General features: G+C 40.4%; 1 protein-coding gene across 2 annotated transcripts; it reads right to left on the bottom strand.

Moving 5' to 3' along the window:
• Nucleotides 1-70: 70 nt before the first annotated feature.
• On the bottom strand, nucleotides 71-20779 carry vps39 (VPS39 subunit of HOPS complex). 2 transcript variants are annotated; one of them, XM_041061180.1, is made up of 24 exons: nucleotides 20206-20779; nucleotides 19895-19960; nucleotides 19311-19375; nucleotides 19113-19155; nucleotides 18776-18870; nucleotides 17875-17973; nucleotides 17690-17782; nucleotides 16722-16905; nucleotides 14280-14400; nucleotides 13342-13462; nucleotides 12903-13032; nucleotides 12155-12297; nucleotides 11829-11969; nucleotides 10702-10843; nucleotides 9173-9259; nucleotides 8285-8358; nucleotides 7828-8044; nucleotides 6442-6570; nucleotides 6099-6201; nucleotides 5669-5714; nucleotides 4938-5087; nucleotides 2723-2857; nucleotides 2400-2491; nucleotides 71-1930 (listed from the first exon to the last, which is right to left on the bottom strand). In XM_041061180.1, the coding sequence occupies exons 1-24, from the start codon at nucleotides 20276-20278 to the stop codon at nucleotides 1849-1851; spliced, it is 2631 nt and encodes an 876-aa protein (XP_040917114.1). In that variant the 5' UTR covers nucleotides 20279-20779; the 3' UTR covers nucleotides 71-1848. The 2 variants fall into 2 exon arrangements, with proteins under 2 accessions (XP_040917114.1, XP_040917115.1); XM_041061181.1 differs by having other exon boundaries at nucleotides 12903-13029.
• Between the last annotated feature and the right edge of the window lie 260 nt (nucleotides 20780-21039).

The raw sequence follows: 21039 nt of genomic DNA, 5'->3' as shown, positions 1-21039 counted from the left end.
AATAAGATGTTAGTGTGAACAGCTGCCAGACAGCGTGGTATCACACAGACAAAAAGACGAGGAGTGGAAATACTTATTTATTACTGATTAACGCCAGACACACAGATGGTACCTGCTGGGTTCCCCCCTCAGAATCAAATCACTTCAGTGAGACATTTGTCATTAACACTGTCAGTCTTTATACAGTATGCACATGGTGGTACAAATGTTCCCACTCAAAAACAAAAAAAAAATCTGAAACAGTCTTAGCAGAGAATGTGTGCAAACCTCTAAGAGCAAAGGAGGAGGAGGAGGAGAAGGAGGAGGAGAAGGGTATTTAAAGGGGCAGGAGACGCAGAAAATGCTACAACTTGTGGGAACGTTAAATTAAAAATGAATCCTCCAACTATTCAGACGTGGGCTTTGTGGTTAAAACAGATATGTCTGAGTGATGTTAGTCTGCGGTCCAGAGCGACACTGAGCAATCACACTCTGGACCACAACTCATTCTAAAAACATTACATTCATTGGCTCGCACTTCATTTTCAATAAACCGAGTCCTGCTTCTGGGATTACCTCCCAGGAGGACGGTAAACAGACACAGTTTATAACTATATTGCCATTAAAATGCACAGATCAATCAAACCTCTCAAGTCATTCGCATTACTTCCAGTTCTTATCACACAGGTATGTGATTTGATAATAAATAAACAGACATCCATCCGCTTTTGTGATCTTAAAGCGAGAAAATGTAACTTCGTCTTCCCCTTGCAAACAAAAAGCTGGATTCATAATAAAGCTCAGTACACACCAGCAGCTTATGGTGGCTAATGTTAGAGAATATTAACTAAATTTAGACGGTTGTTGCTGTGTCAGTGACATTATTGAGTCAGTTTGCTGACTTTATGACTCATATCCACTTGTGCTACTGCAACACTGTTTTACCACTGTAACAGTAACATAAGGCTGAGAAAAAAAATGAAAACAAAGAGATGAGAACTTCAAAAAATGCATTAAAAGAGTCGATGCCTGGTAGAAATCATTCACAAACTGCAATTAAAAAAAAACACAGCTGTGAATAATGTTAGTTGGAGAAGTCGCCTCAAATGTTTAAATAAAACACAAAAAAGTCGAACACACTATAAGACGAATGCCGTTTTGCTTAATCGGTGCCAGCACATGCTAACAAAAAGATCTCATGACAGACGTCTAACCTTGTGGTAAGTACAATCTTCAGTCACAGAAGGCATTGAACAGTACTCCTGCAGAGTCTATATGGCATATCAAGCAGTGTTTGAGGCCTACACAGTGTTACAGGAGGGGAGAGAGACGGTAAGAGGCAAGGGCAGAAAAAAAAAAGAAGACAGCCACTGACCAAGGCTTGTAATCATCTCCTGCTGAGAGGGAGAACTAACTTCTGTTGTTGCAGCTCCTCTTCCTCTGGGCGTCTGTCAATAGCGCCCGTTTTGTTCCGAGGCGACGTGTAGGGCAACAAATCCCTTCTAGCGTTACAGTGACACATGCTTTTCAAATGTCAGAGTCTACCTCCCTCTTTCTCTTTGTTTCTCCCGTCCTGCAGAGCGACCCCGGACATTCCTCCTGTTACTTCATGCACAGAGAGACAGAAAGCCACAGCCTTTGCTTTCAGAAGGAGCTCCGGCTCTGCTCAGTGAGCCGAGCGTGACAGCAATAGTGCCCAAGGTTAACTCAGGTAAAAAAATGTCCGCACTCATAACTTTGGATACAAACGTCCGGTTCCAAGCACTTCCAACCTTCAAATGTATCTCTAGTTCAAGGATGTCCAAGCACTGAAGTCCACAAGGACAAAGGGGGAATTATTTATTAGTAAACAGTCTTAGTGAGAAGCTGTTACTGCTCAGTGGGACACACGTTGCGGTCCTTGCAGCAGAAGTAATGAACCACCACACCGTTGGGATACCTGGCAAATGCGCTGAGAGAGAAAGATAAACAGAGAATGCTTTACCGTTGGTTCGGATTATTACTTAGCGCATCACAGCAGATAAACAAGCCTTTAATTAAAATTTAGAGGAGAAAACTAAAAATGAACAGGGTATGAAATTAACAGCAGCACATGGCATAACGTCGCATTCAAGATAATAAAACTGAAACTGCAGACATAAAACAATCTGATAAAAAAAAGAGATGAAAGATATAAAATGGGATGCTTACAATACATGGACAGTGTAATAATCCTCACATTAATGAAGAAAAGCGTTTAAAAATCAGCTTTTTCAAGACATAACATTCAAAGTTTCTTTGTCCCACTATTTTCAATGTGCAGTGAAATTAAAGGGTGGTATATGCAAAAGGATGTGCATGTTTTTATACATATGACAAAAAAAAAAAAAGCTTTCTGAGGAAATAAATAAATAAATCTCTGCACTGAGAGACAAACTTACCTGTTTCCTATTTTCTTTTTGCAAACTCTGCAGGTCTTTTCCTCTGTAATGACACATTTAACCTGCTGGTGGAAGATTCTCTCCTCCTGCACCTGAAAACACACGTCTGGTGAGCAGAGGCACATAAACAACACAGTAATAAACCACAAATGAATAAATGATTGTTCTGTGATTCTTTTTTCAATAAATCATTTGGTCCAACAAAATAAAAAAAAAAGGTGAAAATGAGTTTCAAATAGTTTGTTTTGCCCAAAAGTCGAAAACCCAGAGATATTTAGTTTATCTTCATATAAAAGAAAGAACATTTTTTTTGCAGGACTCACCCTGAGGAACTCGGCCTGCAGCAGACTCTTCAGCACCTGGTTACAGCGTTTCCTCTGGGCCTTCTCCTCCAGGACGCTCTCCAGGAAAACCCGGATCTCTCGGATCTGAGTGTTTGCTGGGAGCAGGTTGATGGCCTGGAAACCAAATAGTCGGCTTGTTAAACACTGGAGATCAGACATTATTAGCTTTTAATTTTTAATGTGTCACAGTCTCTCTGACAATCAGGCCACCCTGCTCCCACCGATTAGTCACAGTTACCTATCCTGTGTTAGAGGACCAACGGTGTCTTTAGCACATCAGGAAGAAAATGTTTATAATCATAAAGTTAGGGAGATTTTCAGAGTCTATAAGCTTTCAGCCACATAAGGAGAAGTTTGGCACTCAACGAGCAGGATTTGACAGTGGCCTTGAGGAGCAAGAAGCAGGTTTGTAAATGTAAGGCTGCAGATTTATCCGGGGAATGTGAATTAAAATGTTTTGCTCTCTCAACAACTGCTGTGCTGAAGTGTCCTTGAGCAGGAGCCTGGCCCCAGCTGGTTATACAGAGATACTTAGCAGCTAGCAGGAGTAAACTAAGCCGGGATTTCAGGTTCAGTCTTGACCTTGGAAACAGTAGCTGACAAAACAATCTCACCGCACAGTCCAGTCGCTGTTCATGATAAAATTTCGACATTTTACTAGCATTTTTAAGGACTTGTTGTGTTGTCTTGTCCTTGTCAAGGTCTACAAGAAACTTTCAGTCAACAACTTTTAGAACTCTAAGAAGTCAACTTTTAGAACGAGTGAAAAAAGAGCTGAAAAAAACCTGATACATTTTTTTATATGAGACATTTTGCCTGAAGTTTTGTACAGTCTTGTCTTGTCTCCCTTATTCTCTCTTGGCGCGGCAGAGTCTGGGAGCGAGGCCAGGGGAAATGAAAGCAGGGTGCCATTAAAGTCAATGAAGGAGAGCAAAAAGGCGGAGAGGCACAGAAAGACAAGATGGAGAGCTCCAGTCTGTGGGATCTAAACCTAAACGTGCTCATAAACCTGCAGTGTTCTCCATCACAGACTCTTAATTTGACATTTCTGTGGTCGGACACAGATCAGCGGTGCCTCTCACACAAATCAATCAAACTCGCTTTAAATCACAGTTTGTTACGGAGCATTTTACGAGCAGAATATAACTCAGAACAGCTAAACTTTGGTATTAAAATGTTAACAGTGACACAGTGGAGGCGTTTCAAAGACCGTGCCTCTGTTCCTTTGTGATAAGATATGGAAAGAGAGGATACACAGTGTGCTGACGTGGGCTGTGTGGACAGAGTTTCTGCAGTCGGCAGCTGGGTTGTATTGAAAGACACAGAATCACACAGCTGTATAAAGCATCTCCCCTGGGATATCTTCTTTACTAGACAGAATTCAGTGGATTGTGACTTTGTGTTTGACAAGAAAAATAGGTCATGAGCTAGTCTTGAACAAAACCACTTTTATTCAATTAACTCTTTGCTATTTTGGTTTTGGTTGCCGATATTCAAAACGGATATATGAAAGGAATTTCATCAGAGATCACACACATTACATCACAGACACTTCAGGGAGATCAGCACCCCGGTGGAAATCTTTTTTTGGCTCGCTGGATCTTTTCTATCACAAAGGCAGCAGCCGCACGTCTTATCTCGCACTTAAAACTAAATAAAATCAAATCTTTTGTTGCTTTAATTCCACACCAATTGACAAATGACTAATTTTGTGCGATTGTGTGTCACCGTTAATCATGTTATTTTATCTCATTTTAATCGAGTCTAAACAAACCGACTCATCAGCTTCACTTTCACTGCCGCATCTCGTCTGAATGAGGAATGATTACTAAATCTGAGCAACTGCAAAGAGCAAACTAATAACAATAAAGCCTTCGGCTGAATTAGACACAAATTCTTTCTTTCTTTTTTGATGAGAGGTTGAAGAACCTGACGGAGTTTGCTGCATAACAGAGTTGACTTAAAGTACAAGAAATCCCTGTCAGAAGACTTTGACAATCTCATAAAAGTCAAAATACATTTCGAGTGGAGTACATTTCTGTGACTGACACATCAGCCTGATCTGCTCCGATGCAGTAAACACATCTTGTACTCCAAGGAGATAAAAGTTGAGTTATTTGTGAGTATTACCAGACTGGGGTTTGTTCTCAAGTCACCCCGGTGAGGAATGGAGTACTGCTCTGCTGTTGTTTACCTTGGTGGTGTTGAGCTTGCTGTGGTGCAGCTCCAGGACCTGCAGGGCTGCCTGGAGGTTGGCCTGAGGGCCTGACAGCTCCATCTTAATGGGCCCCAGGCAGTGGGCGTCAGGGGGTGACAGGTACATTCGAAGCAAAGACAGATAAACCTGCAAAGCAGGAATACGATCATTAATACTAATCCTGGTCCAAGTTCTACCAGAATCAGAATCTTTTTTTATTTAGCGTTAAATAAAAAAGTCGGTAAGAAAAACAGAGCGTCAATGCCAAAACATAAAGTACAGCAAAGGCAACGGCACCACAAAACGAGATGTGTTCAAGCAGTGATCTTATTTCATTGTGAGTTTGTGATTCAATGATTAAGTATAAAAAAGTTAAAGAAAAAAGAAAAAACAGAACAGGCAATGGCAGCAGTCATTTTTGGTTAGGTAGAGAAGAACACTGGAGACACTAGGTTTTTCTGTAGAACTGGCAATGTGAATGTTCCATAAATAATCCATTTTATTTGTATTACACTTTCTGGAAACACTAAGGCACTTTACAGAAGGCAGCCGGGTGTACAAAAAATGATAAAAGAGGTCATAAAAAATAAAAAAAGAAATAAACATCAGAACTATAATAAAATCCAGGAGGATGCAACAAACAACAAAATCCAAGTAGAAAAGGCAAAGAATCTAAAATGAACAAAAGAACAACAAATCAAAATTAAATCACACTAAAAGCCACTTACGTCTTTATTCCCCTCAAGTAAACTGTTGTAGTGCCGGTGACAGTATCTGCAGAGCACACAGAGAAAAACATAACAAATATAAATCGTGACAGTTCTGCTTATTTTCATGATGCTGACTAATGCTCGCAGTGCTGTAACGTGGTAATCAGGGTGGCTCAAAATCATTTACCTGCCTGGCAGAACAAGCTCATGATTAAATAAATCATAAAATAAAATGGCTTCAGGGCAAAAACAACTTTCTGCTACCTTCTAATATGTTAGTGTTTTATGCTCTTTTACAGTCATAAAGTAACTGCTGATAGGTCAGTAAAACTAGATTAGCCTCGAAACTGTCCTCAAACTGAGCAGGTAATATCTGGCCATTGATTGGCGTTATTTTACCACCCAGCTATGCAGGAGTATGTGGTGCTTAAGCTGTAGAAGTACTCACTCTTCGGCCATGTGGGTGTCCTTCAGGATGTGCACGTAGATGAAGAGCGCCTGCTCATGTTTACCCATCCGGCCCAGAAGAAGAGCCCGTTCCTCCAGCAGACCTTAGAGACGGAAAACAAGGTCAAAAGGTGCAGGTTACACCCTTCAGTTTAAACATATAGAACTTTGGTAAAGCTTTCCTCTGTAACTGAAAACATGAGGTAATGGTAAAACAGCAGATGCATTTTTTTTCTTTACTTTACTTTATTTGTATGAGAAAAAGCTATTCACATTATCTTTACACATACATTCTTCAAAAACTTCAAACTGTCCACATATCTAAGTGTGACTTCAGTTCTTACCGTCAAAGGGAAAGTTGCTGATGAGTCTGCCTGGTTCGTAGCTGGTGGAAATGTCCAGGAAAGACAGCAACTTGTTCCTGAACTCTCCCAGTTTGCCTTCCTCCTTCCCTGCAGCAACAGCTGGAACCCCTACAACAGCACACAGGTTTTTATTTTAGTATCTAGAGCCGAAATGGTTCTTCAACTAATCTTAACAGAAAAAATTTTAAAAGTGCTCTATGATTTATTTAGCCACATCCACACTATGATAGCCCCAAGTCTGAATCATAGCAGCAAAATTAGATTATAAATCAAAATTAAGCAGTAAATTGAATTTCTTTGAATTTTGGACCGTCCTGTTTTGCTTGTACTGTGCATTGTGCATTAGTGGTGGTAACATGCCACAGACAGTGAACAGACAGGCAGTGACAAGACGACTGCTAGAAGAGCAAACATGGATATAAAAAATAAAGATTTTTAATTGTTCTAAACATTGGCTTTAACAATAACAGAAATAACAGAAATCATTATTAATATAAAGGAAACTGGAAACTGTACAGTTGGTGCTGAAACAGGTTTAAATATTTACTTAAATATGTCTGGACACACAAAGTCCCATCCCATTGTTGAAAATCACAATAATCTGACAAAAAAAAACTATATGTTAATTTCATGGTCCGTGTGCTGCAATATGCTTCATAACACAACGTGAAGCAATAACCTGCCGCAAGGACAGATTTATTTCTTCCATTAGTTGTTTTTATTAGTTTATTTCGCAGACAGAGTGCATATTAATAAGCAGCTCTGCAAATGTTGCCCTGTTGGCGGAGAGGTCCATTTCAAATGCGGGGTCCCTGGGTCCCCGGATGAGCATTAAAAGGCACAAACAGAGAGAGATAAATAGCCTTCATTATTAGCCCTGACAAAGGCTTTATTTGCAAAGCAATTGGAGACAACTCTCTGGATGAGGACGCTAAGGCAGACTGAACCCATATGCAGTGATGTAATCACATGAAAATCCTATGATAAATTAGAAAAATAAATTATTCTGTTGGTCTTAAGTTGATTTTCAAAAATGCTGGGGGGCTTTTGTGAAAAAGATATTAAACCTCTAGGGTCACACTGCCTTTGCAGCTCTGACACTACAATAAAACACTTCTATTTAAAGCATTCCCTTTATTTTCTAGCCTTGCTTCAGGTAGACATCACTGAATTTTAAGTTTCTGTATCAGGATAAAAATGAGAAGTACGTTCCTAATCTCGGGCTGAAATGTCTAAAAACATTAATCATTTTCATAGCTTTTAAAGCAGTAAAATAATCTACTGTAAAACTTTTTTTTACGATTTTTCAAGTTCCCAGAGATAGTGTGTCCTTAAATTAACTTTCAAGTTTTCTCTTGCTTGTACCTTCTGGCAGCGAGCTGAGGTACTCTTTCATGAGGACCTGAACCCTCTCCAGGTAGAGCTGGATCAGCACATTGTGAAACTCCGGCCCTTTGTCGTCCCACACGTAGATGATGTGCTCCAAATATGGGATGGCGAGCTCCGTAAAGCCCTCCTTCAGGAAATTCAGCACCTTGTCTCGGGGCAGAGTCTCCACCTCTGTCAGGTCCTCAGTGAATATCTGGACAGGAAGAGAGATTTTAAAGCTACCTCAGAGATTTCCTTAGGGAAATGGGCATGAAATAAATCCAGAGTTTATAAAGAGAGGTCTATTGCCATTTTTATGTTCTTAGTTCTGACTGTCAGTGTGGTATCTAGAGGTTTGTGTGAATTAAAAGGAACAGTTAACAGAATGGGCTTGTATTTAAAACCAGACCAAGCTATAGATACAAAAATGTAAAGTAAATTTTCTGTGTCCCACCTTCAGGCCATCCTCAGGACAGATCTTCAGCACCCAGGGAGAAAACTCAAAGATTATGCCCAGATTCTCGGCTCCTGTGTTGTAGGATTACAGAAAATACGCAAGTTTAACTTTATAACCGTCAGAAAGCGCAACTATTTCGATGATATTATATTAATGACTGAAGTAAATTTTTTTCCAGGGAAAATGACCAACATTCCCTAATTCCCGCCTCTCCAAAGGGAGGACTGCTGTTTTAAATCATTGTAAAATGCTGGACAAAGCATTCAAGGATTCAGAAACATTTCAGGAACATTTCCCACAACTAATCTGAGTGGAAATCCTCTTCAGTTCAATCAGAGGTTATAAAACAGGTGAAAATGTGATGGAAACAAACAAAAACCAAATAAATCCCAGCAGGTTTCTTTTTTCCACAGCTCAGTGAAAACCTTGAACTTGAAGTGGTTTAAACTATAACAAATCATGGGCACTAAGAATATAACTGTCGGTGTTGTTACCAAGTCATTATACCAGTGTCACAAATAATCTGACACCGATAAGTTTAACAATAACATACACAGCACCTTTAACTGTTCCCAGAGAGTACAGGATTTATCTTGGCATCGCTGTTCTGCAGATAACAACTATTCACAGAGTTGCACGGCCAATACTGGCACACGTGTATGCAAAAACCTCACATTTAGTCAGTGCCAGACCAACAAAGGGCTGCAGACCATGAGATGCAACAGATGCAGACCATACATTTCATCCAACATGCACAATCAATCAGAGTGAAAGTTTTCTCAGAGGCTTTCCCCAAATCACGCCAACAACTTTAATACATCTAGCAGAGATGACAATTTTGACACCCTAAGCTAAAGCAGATTTGAGTCGGCAGCTGATCCCTACCCAGTCTTTGGAGGTACTCCACGGTTCGCTCGTGGCCCTTCAGCGGAGAGTTGGCCTTGGTGGATTGGTCCAGCAGCACCTGCAGAGCTGCGAGAGGGCAAACGGGGTGAAGAGAAGCAAAGGGAGGCAAGAGAAGGGGGAGCAAGCGCAAATGTGAGATTAGTCTGAGTGATGGAAAGTAGCAAGATGTCATCCACTCTGCTGTGCACTGTATTACATAACTCCTCTGTCAACCGAAACGGGACGAAGCACATGGACAGTGTTAATTGGTGGCTGGGAACAGCTGCTTTGAATTGGCAGAGGGAGAAAGAAACAGACTTCAGCAGCATGACATCATGAGCACAAACTGCAGCAGGCCAATTAAAACCAGCCGCCCTCACAGAGAGAACTGCCCAGGATACTGCCAGAAACCAAATAACATTAGGACGGCTCTGATCTGTGAGGATGACGAGTCGACCACATGCAGGAAACCTCCTCTGAGATAAACTCTGTAGCCTGACAGAGCCGATCCACCCTACGCCCAGTATACAGTTTTGTTACAAGCGCATAACTGGTGCCCATTGAATTTAAACATAATGGAACAATGGCCCTTGTATTTGAACGAGGGGGTAATGAGGAGAACGCTGACAAAGACCCACGTAGGTCTGGCATCAAGTGATCCCTCATTTAAATACTAAGCCCTGCATTGGGAAACCCATTTGAAGGAGAAATTGGGAACAGATGTTTCATTGTGTTTTAATGTGATGTGTTCAGTTGTCACGCTGAAGCAGACAAACCGTGCCCCACACAAATAAAGTTGAACTCTGATACCAGTCATTATCCAGTGATTGACTTCTCTGTTGTGCGCTGCCTGATGATTAATTTCCCTCTTCAAACAAACAATCATCTCAGAGGAAATGTCAATGCAAAGTATTTCTCCGAATTCTGTTTTCCTTTGAAAAGCTAAATAAAACGCTTTTCTAGATTCTTGATTAGATAAGGGAAGCATATGAGTAATTAATAGCATTAATAATGAGGGCACTTCATTTAGGTGAGTCAGGTCCAGGGTGCTGGTGTTGTGCATGCAGGCTCACTGGGACACTTAATGGAACTGAGCCATCATCAACAATATTTGTCTCGCAATCCAAAATCCCTGCTGTCTAAAAAACAGCTTGGCCCTGTGCTGCATTAAGGTCAGTACAGATTCTTTAGAATAATCAGAGATTTCAGTTAATGCATCCAAATGGAACAGAGACACAGAGGGAGAGTAAACAGAAAGAAACTCCTCTTCTGTTTAATCTATGTTTGTGCTTTTTTATTGTCTTTTTTTTTTTATGTATGTTGTCTCTTCTTCTTGCTTATGTAACATTGGCTATACTGAAAAAAATAGAGTTGCATGGGAGCAAACAACAGCTGAAAGAGGTGTATAAATCCCCACCGTTTCAAATGAATTATCACAGCCCAAATCAGAAAAAAGCTAATAAATGCATAAAAGTAAAATACTGTTAGTTTTCAGGTGGTTGAGCAGTGAGCAGTGGTCAGACTCTTACCTTTCTGGTGCAGTCCCTTCTTCTCATAAAGAATAATGAGCTCGCTGTACTTGTGAGCCTTTTTGAGGACGTACTCGCTCTCCTCGATGTGGCAGTGGTTGTTCTCCAGACGAAGGAGGGGGGACACCAGGGCCACATTGGTCTGAAGGGGGATAGGACAAGAGCGGATCACATAACATGAACACCAAACATGTCCAAACATTAATGCATCCAACCATTTTCAAGAAGCGACTCAACTGATTAGCTGATCCTCTCTGCTTCACAATTTCTTTATCATTTAAATAATCTGGTGCAGATGCTTGGCACTCCAAAACATGTACTATCTTAGAGGATCTCCAGGCACTCCTTGGTTATCCATCCAGCGTGATCTGGATCTGCTTTTGGAGTTCCACTGCTTAAATAGGGCTTATTGTACTTCTAAAAGGAAGCTCCTGGCGGCATTTTCCCTGAATGCACAAATCAAATCTGCCACATTTCAACGTGGAGGAACAGAACAAAGACTTTGAGGCGCATCGAGACTGTTTTGCTCCTCACACAGAGCCAAACCATTCTGTGGAGAATCTTAATTTGGATGCTTCTATCTGTGATCTCATTCGACGCACCTTTTTTTAACCACTGATGAGGTTTGGCACACAGATTGCCTCATAAACAAAAGGTTTTGCTTTGTTGCCCTGGTGTCTACTTCCCTCAACACCAGAAACCAGTTACTGCAGCTACTACACCTGAATGACAGTCACGCTCACACTACATTTAACTGTGGCTCAGTTTTTGTTACTTCAAAGTAAATCTGCCAATGAGCCGCTTAACACAAGACCCATCGGGCTACAAGAGAGGTACAGCTAACTGCCCAGTCTCTCTGCCAGCTTCTCTGTGTGTTAAGAATTACTGACTTATGAAATCATTTCATTTTGCTGTAAGTGGAGGGTGATGACTGCCAAGTTTGTAAGAGCCGATATAACTTTTAGCATGCAATATAAACATTTGGACTGGGTTCGCTAACAATTACAGGTTGGTTGTGTTTGTATAAAAAAATGACAACATATTATAAAAACAAAGGTAATTTGTCGAGGACAGTAAGCAACCTAACACAAGCTAAAGTATGAAAAACAGGAAGCTCCTGGCCTTACATGCAGGTAACATTTCAGCAGGGTGGTATCAATGATCTGCAGGAGTTTTTTGCGGCTTTTAATAGTCGGCGTGCCCTCCATTAGTGGAGATGTTGTGGAAGGGTCAGAGTCATTCAGCTGTTTCACCAGGTGGCTGCGTTTCTGTGAGGACATTAAAAAGAAAGAAAATGTAGATGAGTAATATTGAACTTACTTTGATTTCCCCCAATGCCTTGATCCGCACCCTTAGCATGTTTTTATTATAATATCACGGCCTTTGAGCTTTTGTTAGTTTATGTAGAGCCTCCTGTTCCACTACCATGATGAAGGACATCATATACACAGACCTGGGTGAGGTAATCAATGAGAGCGAGATGAGCCTTCTCCAGCTCTGCCCCGGACAGTGTAGGCAGAGGGTTGGGATAGTGGAGCTGTTTGCGGTAGTCTGACGGGAGCAGGTCTGGGTACAGTCCAATCACGTGGGTGGGATCTGCAGAACACAGGAGGAGCAATTTTATTTTATGTATGATAAGTGAATTTGTTTAGCAGTGCTTGATTAAAGGAAAATATGTTTTGAAGACAGAGATTATGTTACAAACACAAAATATTACCAAAACGCATTCGGTGTAAGCAGACCTGAAATCAAGCGCTCATTAGAGCAAGGAAACTCTGTCATCACTATGGAATAAACTCTCACACAGAAACAAGACGCAACGTCGCTACAAGTGAAAGTCGTTTTGTGAACATAAACATTTCCGTCAGTTTTTACAATAAGGAACAGATGTCTGAGGAGTTCAAGAAAAGCTGACAGAATAAACGAGATCGACTTATAACCAGATTCACCTGCATTAGGCTCCCATCATTTGGATGAAACGGGCGATATTTACCACACTGGTTAAAAAAAAAATCAGCTCACCTCACCAAAATAGCAGAACATATTAATGTGTAGTCCTATAGTATGTAGTGATTCATCATCATCATCATTACAGGTTAAAACGGATAAATATGGCATTATGTTCACATACAGTTTGATCCAGATCACGTTCTGTTTTACAAGTCAGGCCTGAACAGACAGAATTCAGGTAAGAGCTCTACCTGTGCCGAGTTTGGCAAACACCTGCATGGAGTCATCAAATCTCTTCTGGCAAAACAGGTTGAAGGCATATAGATTCTGGATGTGATGTATCTGCTGCTTCTTATCACCGTCTGAATCATCCTTCATCTTCTGGCAGAAAAAAAAGGAAAGGAAAAGCAAAAAAAAAAATAATCACGCTACAGCAAAATTTCTCCAGTTTATTTATCAGAATGCAATCTTCCAGGAATGTGACAACCACATGAATGGCCTTTTTTGTTCTCGGAAATGCCACTGGAAAGCTAGATTGCTAGATAAGCTGAGCATTTTACTGTTTGAACGTACTGCTTCTAATCAAGATATGTGATTTTTATGTTCTGTCCCCTGAGCTAAAGCACAAATTGAATCCTCGGGAATTTAATAACAACGTTTAATAGTAAAGCGAGTGGTTTTGTTACTCACCGCCAGCTGAAGGGCCAGCTCAAACTGCTTGTCCTGAAGAAGCTGCCGGATCTGGCTGGCTATTGACACAGGCACCAGGCGCCACACAAAGTGGTTGCTGGCAACATACACAATATTTTGCCTGTGAAAGATAAGACGAGAAAACAAGATCAGAGAGAAAAGGTTGGAACGAAAGTGTTTTTCTTTGCAGGAGGAACTTCCATTATCAGTATCATTATCATGAGACATGGAGAAAAGGAGACCTGATGAAAGCAGCAAATGATACATGATACTCTTTTAGGGATGTTACACGTTGTAAACAGAGTGAGAGCATAAAAAAAAAAAGGCCACCATTCATTATCAAACCTGCAACTATACCCCAACAGTGCTCCAATAGCCACTGCAGCCTTTTTACCAAAAATACTATTGTACTGAATGGATAGTGCTGCCACATGACAAAAAAGGACACACACACACACACACTCCATAGTTTCTCATCATATCATGAAAGATTTCTCATTTTAACAAAATTCTTTTAACAATATAAGACTATATTTTCCATGTTATTATCACAGATTTTCTTGTTATTACTACAGAGCAAATTATTACATTATATATGAACCTTTTCCTGTTATAATATCACATCGTTTTATTTTGTTATATCTTGAAGCTTTCCCATTTTAACAATCTGTATCTCATTAAAACAAGAAATGTTTCTCGTTAAAACATTGTAAGTTGGTAAAAATGTTATGTTGTTAAAACAAGAACTAGTCATAAATCTTTCAATTTACTATCACTGTTAAAAGGTAAAAGGTCGCTTGCTGCTTACTTCTACAAAGAAGTAAGCAGGCATCTGTAAAATCTGTTTGTGCCGAAGCTTGATGAGAATTCTGAATTATATGTGTACATAACTGCCAGAAAATGAAAAACAAAGCCCCACAGAGGGCTGCCTGCCTCACCCTGCTGAGGTGATGAAGCGAGGTCTCTGCAGCTCCACACTCTGGACCAGCAGCCTGGGCTCAAAGGTCCGGATCTCCACGTACCGAGGGAGGACAGCAATGATGTATGGAGGCTGATGCTCTGAGAACATTAGATGCGAGGCAACAGTGTCACATTTATTTGCAAGTCAATCACAACCAAATTATCATAAGTGGGCCAGTGATATAAAAATATTGCATATCTGCTCCAAATCATTAAATAACTGTGTTAAAACATGGGTCTTAAAAAATGAATAAGACTAAATCTAAACAAATGGCTCAATTTTCTGAGGGAAAGAAGATAAGTAAAGTTTTTGGATATAAAAACACTTTCATAAAATGAGTAATATATACTGTATTGTGCCTACAAGATGATTTTATTTTTTCCTTAATGGTAACACACTGGCCACTCCATGTCAGTTGACTCCTGTAGCACATACAGACAGAAGCAGTCGTCCAACTACAGAAGCCATAATGTGACGATCCCGGCGTGACTGTAATAAAACAGTTTTTCTACATATTCTGATACTAGGAAACGGGACAGTGGTGCATCATGACAAATTGGTGCCCTTCAAGATGCTGGTGGTGTGGAGGAATACAGAGAAATCAGTGACGGTGTCACCCACTCTTAATTCTTTTCTAGTTTAATCAGACACTGAGAAAACAAGGGGGCATCAGCTTTGACTTTCATCTCTTTATAATCAATTTGCCCTTTGGGAGTTTTGCTGTCCATGCAACATAAATCTCTTTCTTGAGACCAGGTGCCTCATTTGTGATTGTGAAGTGAGGAGCTTAAGGCTAATGGCGCAGGAAATCCAGCCGGAGACAGCTATCTAGACAGGCCTCGGGACAGACAGACTACGCTCACAGTCAAAAAAAAAAAAAAAAGCCCAGGCCCTCTGCTCCAGCCACGACCAGTCGGGACGGTCAGTTAAAAGTATTTTAAACTGACCAGCACTCATCCTCTGCTGATGCACGCCAGAGCCTCAATGTTGACTGCATCAAAACAAGGAAATTGCAAAGTGTATGAAACCACTGCTCGAAGGCTTCATTTCCCCTTCATATTGTTCCTCTCTGCATTCCAATGAGCACAGACAGAAGGGCCTTTAAAACAATGTGAGAGCTCATCTGCATCACTTCTGTCGCAAAGTTCATTAGTAACCCAGACCTGGGGTGTGTTAGTCACGAGCTAAAAAAGCCGATCTAAAACTGTCTTTCCTCTCCTGACATGTGGAAAACAGCAGAAGCTCAGACAGAATGGAAAGAAAGACTCTGAACAAGGAAAGCAAAGATTAAAGAAGAGAAAAGAAAAGGCAGACAGCAGCTAGATGACAACAGCTGACAGAACAATGACAGTATTTAGGCCAAATGCTTTATCAGGTGCTTGTTTTAATATCCAGTTACTATGTGAACAGACCTGCTTGCTCAGTGTGGAAAAAAAAAGTGAGCAGACTCTCCTGTTACAGGCACAGGCATAATGTGCTCACATAACAATTCTAAAACAGTCAGTGAAATCAAATGGCACCATACTGAACACTTCAGCACAACTCAACAGCTCAATATGAGCAGACAGGAACTGAAAGTTCTATCTTAACGTCACCAAGGAGAGAGGAGATTATGCTCACAGTCGCGCTGAAATACTTCCAATTATGACATTTTAGACACCGAGTATGTTTTCTGATTTCTGTGCCAAACAAAAATCTGCACTCAAATTAGGTCAATTTTATACCATTAACAAAAACTAAAAGTCATAATTGTTGTCCCCACGGCAGCTTGTTTTCTGTCCTCATGTGCCAAAGCACTGAAAACTCCTTGTGATGCTCCCTTGTTTGGTCGACTGTGTTTATTTTTCTCGTCCCAGTGCAGAAGGGTTTTATTATGGGCAAGCTTGTTAATGTTAAGTGGTCAAATTTATAGCAGACAATGTCCTCAGCGAAATCAATAGATGCTTTTCCTCAAGATACAATAAACTCTAATAAAGTATAGTGTGTGTTTGTTGAAATGTGACTAAGATGGCTACATTCTGTTTGCAGAGCTTTGATGTTTGCAGGTTTTATTGTTTATGAAGGTGAAATGGACTGCCAGGAGTGACACACTTTGGGAAAACATCTTCTGCGTTATCTGGAAGACTAACTGCACACTACAGAGAGCTGGGAGGGGGGTGGGATCTGAGTCTCCTTTTGACTTTGCTGTCAGTTTCTACTGATACCGAATATAAGTTAACTCTTGCAAAGACAACACGAGTCATTAAAGGATAGAGACAGGTTAGGTATGAAGTGCCTTGATTTTCTTATGCAGGGAAGTATAACAGCATGAGCAACTGAAATTTTCATGGGCTATGATTGAGAGTAGCCATATATCTAAAATATAACGGTGTAGAACCAAACAAAGAGTTCAAAGTTTGTTGTCGCATTTCTTTCTTACCCATTGCTATAGGGATGTCTGTCCAGTTCAGGGCACACTTCTGGGTGCAAACACCCTCTTCATTTAGGACCACAGTTAGGTCATCCTGCCCAACAGCCACCTTCCCATCAGCCAGTGGGGCAACAAGAGGCTCTAACTGTTTCCCAGTGGGGAAGAGCTCCTTGATGGAGCCACGGCCATCCATCTGTTTGAGAGGAATGATAGCAGATAGGTGAATCATTAATAATGCCTTTGTGACATAAACTTTATCTGTAAGGTCAGTTACAAAGAGCTTTATACAGACAGCAAAACAATATTAGGGGGATGTCGATTGAATGACTGTACCAAGCATTAGTTGATAAGACAAAAAATACAAGGGAAAATTTCTAAAATAAATACACAAATTTAGGGACAACAAAACTGACAAGAGCAAGTTATATAACAGCCTGCTTCTAAAGTGCGTGTTCAGAAGTAGTATAAAAAGATCATTTCGAAGTGATACACCTGTCACGATCTGTCAGTGAAACACTTCCTGCAGATTTGAAAGGCGCAGAATAATGAACAAAGGATTCAAGCCAGTTCACACAAGAGTCACGACAGACGAGCTTGACAGCGGTGCCCATGAACCACTGAACACTGAAGACTCTCACTTTGTTTTTTAGCAGCCTTTGAGAAAGAGTTTAGAACAAACTCAACACACAGATGAACAGTGGAGAAGTGAATTAGGCTGCAGTGGGTGCTATGACTGTTTTGATATTTCCCTGGAAACGTGGCACCATGGTAATGCATTTTAACTACCATGAATCAGGGCTACAGCCTTTCTTCTCCATTAAGGAACACACTACAAACTTTTTACAGCCTTCTTGCAAGTCTGTAAGGGATGAATGTTTCAAATGCAAAAGATATATTACAGCTGGAGGATCACTTCATGTTGCAGATAGCGACAGATAAATAAAGTGTGAAAACGTTTCCTTTCCTGCAGCACATACCCGAATAAGGTAATAGTCTCGTTTGAAACCAACACATATGGAGTTTTCACACCAAGCCATGGACTTTGGAATATCTGGTGCAGCAAAGTCCCCCTAACAGACAAAAAGAAAACATCAGGATGACTAAATATGTCAAATCTGGATCACGTTGCAGTGACTCACTTCTCAAATATACTTTATTTTACCTGCAGCTCGTGGAACTCTCTATCCTTCCAGTAATACAGCTGGAGTTTCTTCTTGACTGCGACACACATTCTCAACCGTTCCTCTCCGGAGACAGTTTGCTGAGAAAAAAAAAGAGACAAAATATACAATTCATGACTTGAAATCAGGGAAAATTTGAGTACAACACAGACATGTTTTAGTCAATTGACCGCAAATTACAGTACATTTTAAAACAAACTGTTTAATAGATGTCCAAAAAGTACTTTCCTGTCTTTAAGGCAACCTCTGTGCACAGCAAACAGAGTGACATTTGCATGAGCTTCATATTAATGGACATCATGTTGCTTTTTATTTTTACTGAGGAAGCTGTCATGAGGTAATGATTATAAAAAAAAAATGTATAGAGTGTGTGAATGTGCTGGTGGGAAGCAACAGCATGTTAGATTTGGGGATCTGTCAAAGCTACATATAGGACTGTAACCACTATGTCTTGAGCCCCATATTTGAGTTTTTTAAAACTGTACTGAAATTTGGAAAACAGAGGTTGCCAGGAACACAGAAAAATTTTCAAAAGGCTGAAAGTCTATAGTGAGATGGAGGGAACAGTCAGTAGTAATAGGAGCTGTCTAGAAAATCAAAAACACTGGTTGTGATCCACTCAAAGACTCATTTGATCAAACCAATTCACTTATAGCTCCCTGGTCTTAAATTAGCTTACCAATAAGACACTTACTCAACTGTCTTTTCTCTTATTCATCCACTAAGGTATTGGTCTATGTAGTGTTGTACATACTGTACAAGTGAAAATGATTCTCACCAAGAAGATTTAGAATGGAAAGAAATATGAATAAATGACTATCATTGCAATACTGTACAGTAACAATACTGATGACATGTTGCCCAAAATCCACTGTAACTGACCTGTAGGTCACATGCAAAGAGTGTGGCTCCTTTGGCTTTGGACACCACAGTGATCTGCTGGAAGGTCAGGAGGTCATGGACATGGATGTTGTTCTCTGCAGGACAGAATCAAAGAGAGTTTATCTACATTTGTGATGATAATGTAAATAATTACCATATTGTGTGTGTCAATACAGAAACTAATTTCATGTCCAAAGCAGCAAAGATTTTACAGTGAACAGGTGCATGATCTTTTAACTCAAGGTCCGAAAAAAGTTGTGAAAAACTGTTCAAGAATTACCTCTTACAGTAAAATCACATGCTAAAACATAAAAATGTGTTTGGGAGAAAAACTTACCCAGAAGACTGACAAGAATTTTGTACTGTGAGACAACATAAAGCTGTAAAAAGAGTAAGAAACACAGTTAAAGGAGATTCAAATCAAACGAATCCAAGATCATCTGTGTGTATATTGACAGTACATCACACATCACATGATTTTTGATTTATGCAGAACTAAAATCTGTGGTTTTCCTAAATTTCATATCTTATCGACCTGCTGAATCTTCTTTGAGAAGTTCTTATTGGATTTTTCCAGTGTCACCTCGAACCGGTTGGTGCCTAAAGAGAAAAGAGACATGTTCATTATGAATCATCCTCATCACTGTCAAACATAAAGGACAAGGACGCTGTATACACTGTGTACAGACATGCTTACTTGTGTATAATGTATATATCGGTCCACTTCATGTATATAAAGTAACCTATTACATTACACATTCAATATTTATTCTGCCACTATTTGCTCTCTGCATCATTGTACTTTTGCACAGGGTACAGGGTTGATTAGAACAGCTTATTGTTAATTTTTCAGCCTACTTTGATGTATGTTATTATACGTTTTCATTTACCATCTATCTTCCTGAAAATTGTTTTTGGAATTGTGTGTAAGTAGGTTGAGAGGAACTACAAACACAGAGTCAGATTCTTTGTATGTGTACACATACTTGGCCGGTAAAGCTTACTTTGCTTCTCAAAATGAGTCAGACCTTTATTTGAAACAGAAAACAGTAAGTTGAGAAGGTCTGCCAGTACACAAGAAAAGAACTGCATCCCAAATCCACTTGACTTTCTTTTTACCTGCATCTTTCTTTATTCGGTAGAGAAGGAGATGCCCTGGTTTTGTTCCCACAAGCAGCCAGTCCTCTGTGGGAAGATAACCTCGGAGTCAGTTCAAAAGATGCTGTCAGTCATTTCAGATTTATTACGTTATCAAACACAAACTTTTTCAGTCAGAGCCTGCAGGAAGATCACTCATGTCGGTGGTGAAACAACTCATCGCTGACAAGTGGGACACATGAGACTGCAGTTCAATCAACGCCCAGAGAGACCAGTTCAATGTCAAAGAATAAAAGAGAAGCTGTGGGATACACAAAGTGTTAACAACTCACCCCAGGCCGCAAGGCAGTCAATCTGAAGAGGAAGCTTTTCCAAAATAGGCACTGGTTCATACGCATCATGCATCTTGAGGGGATATTGCAGATTCAATTACAGACGGCTCTGATGGATCAATCCCACACGGATTTGACGCCTGTCGGCCAACAGCTGACTGACGGACCGCTGATGAATCTGTTAGGGTGGTACGCCTGTATATGTCGCCATTAACCGACGGAGCAGTTCAATGTTTCGACAGACAACAAGGAAATATAGTCCGGTAAACCCTGGCGTCGCTGACTACTGTAACGAAATGCAGTTTGGCGTGTTAGTCAGCTATCTCTCCGACCAAAACAACAGCTGATCGTTAGCCTGCTAGCTCAGACGTTAGCAAGCTACAGCTACTGCTCCAAAACATTGTACCCTCTCACTCTATGTCAACTGAAAACCAAGCAAAGGCAAAGTTACTTTGTCGATAATAACTAACGTAACAGTAGTTAACGGAATACGACTGGTAATAAACAACGTATTGGCCGTAGCACTTAGTTTTCGTTAGCAGGTTACCGTCTTGCCACTTCCTCACTTGTGTTGACGACGGCTGCGCGAGGGACTGGGGGTTTGACAGGCACGTGACTGAAGTCAGTCCACTCACGAGGAACGTGTTAAAGGTGTAGGGGCTAAATTTGTCGCCGTAGACAAACGATGCTGTGCAATTCTCGCGAGATTTTACTCATAGGACAATAACAATTACTTGCTTTGCTCCCTGAGTAGAAGTATATTATTGCTGTTGTTTCATTATTAATATTTTCGCTGTTTTGTTTTTGAGTCCTGCCATGTTGCATTTTTGACCA

Source organism: Toxotes jaculatrix, chromosome 17, assembly GCF_017976425.1.
Source record: "Toxotes jaculatrix isolate fToxJac2 chromosome 17, fToxJac2.pri, whole genome shotgun sequence".
Taxonomy (NCBI): domain Eukaryota; kingdom Metazoa; phylum Chordata; class Actinopteri; family Toxotidae; genus Toxotes; species Toxotes jaculatrix.
The sequence above is the reverse complement of the archived record's forward strand: the minus strand, read 5'-3'. Positions and strand labels throughout refer to the sequence as shown.

Bases quoted from the DNA above. Each gene is read 5' to 3' on its own strand.
- vps39 (XM_041061180.1), bottom strand. From the start codon at position 20,278: ATGCATGATGCGTATGAACCAGTGCCTATTTTGGAAAAGCTTCCTCTT. The intron at 18,871-19,112 runs GTAAGTTTTTCT...TCTGTCCTGCAG, and splicing joins AATTCTTGTCAGTCTTCTGG to AGAACAACATCCATGTCCAT. The intron at 6,202-6,441 runs GTAAGAACTGAA...TCCGTCTCTAAG, and splicing joins CAGCAACTTTCCCTTTGACG to GTCTGCTGGAGGAACGGGCT.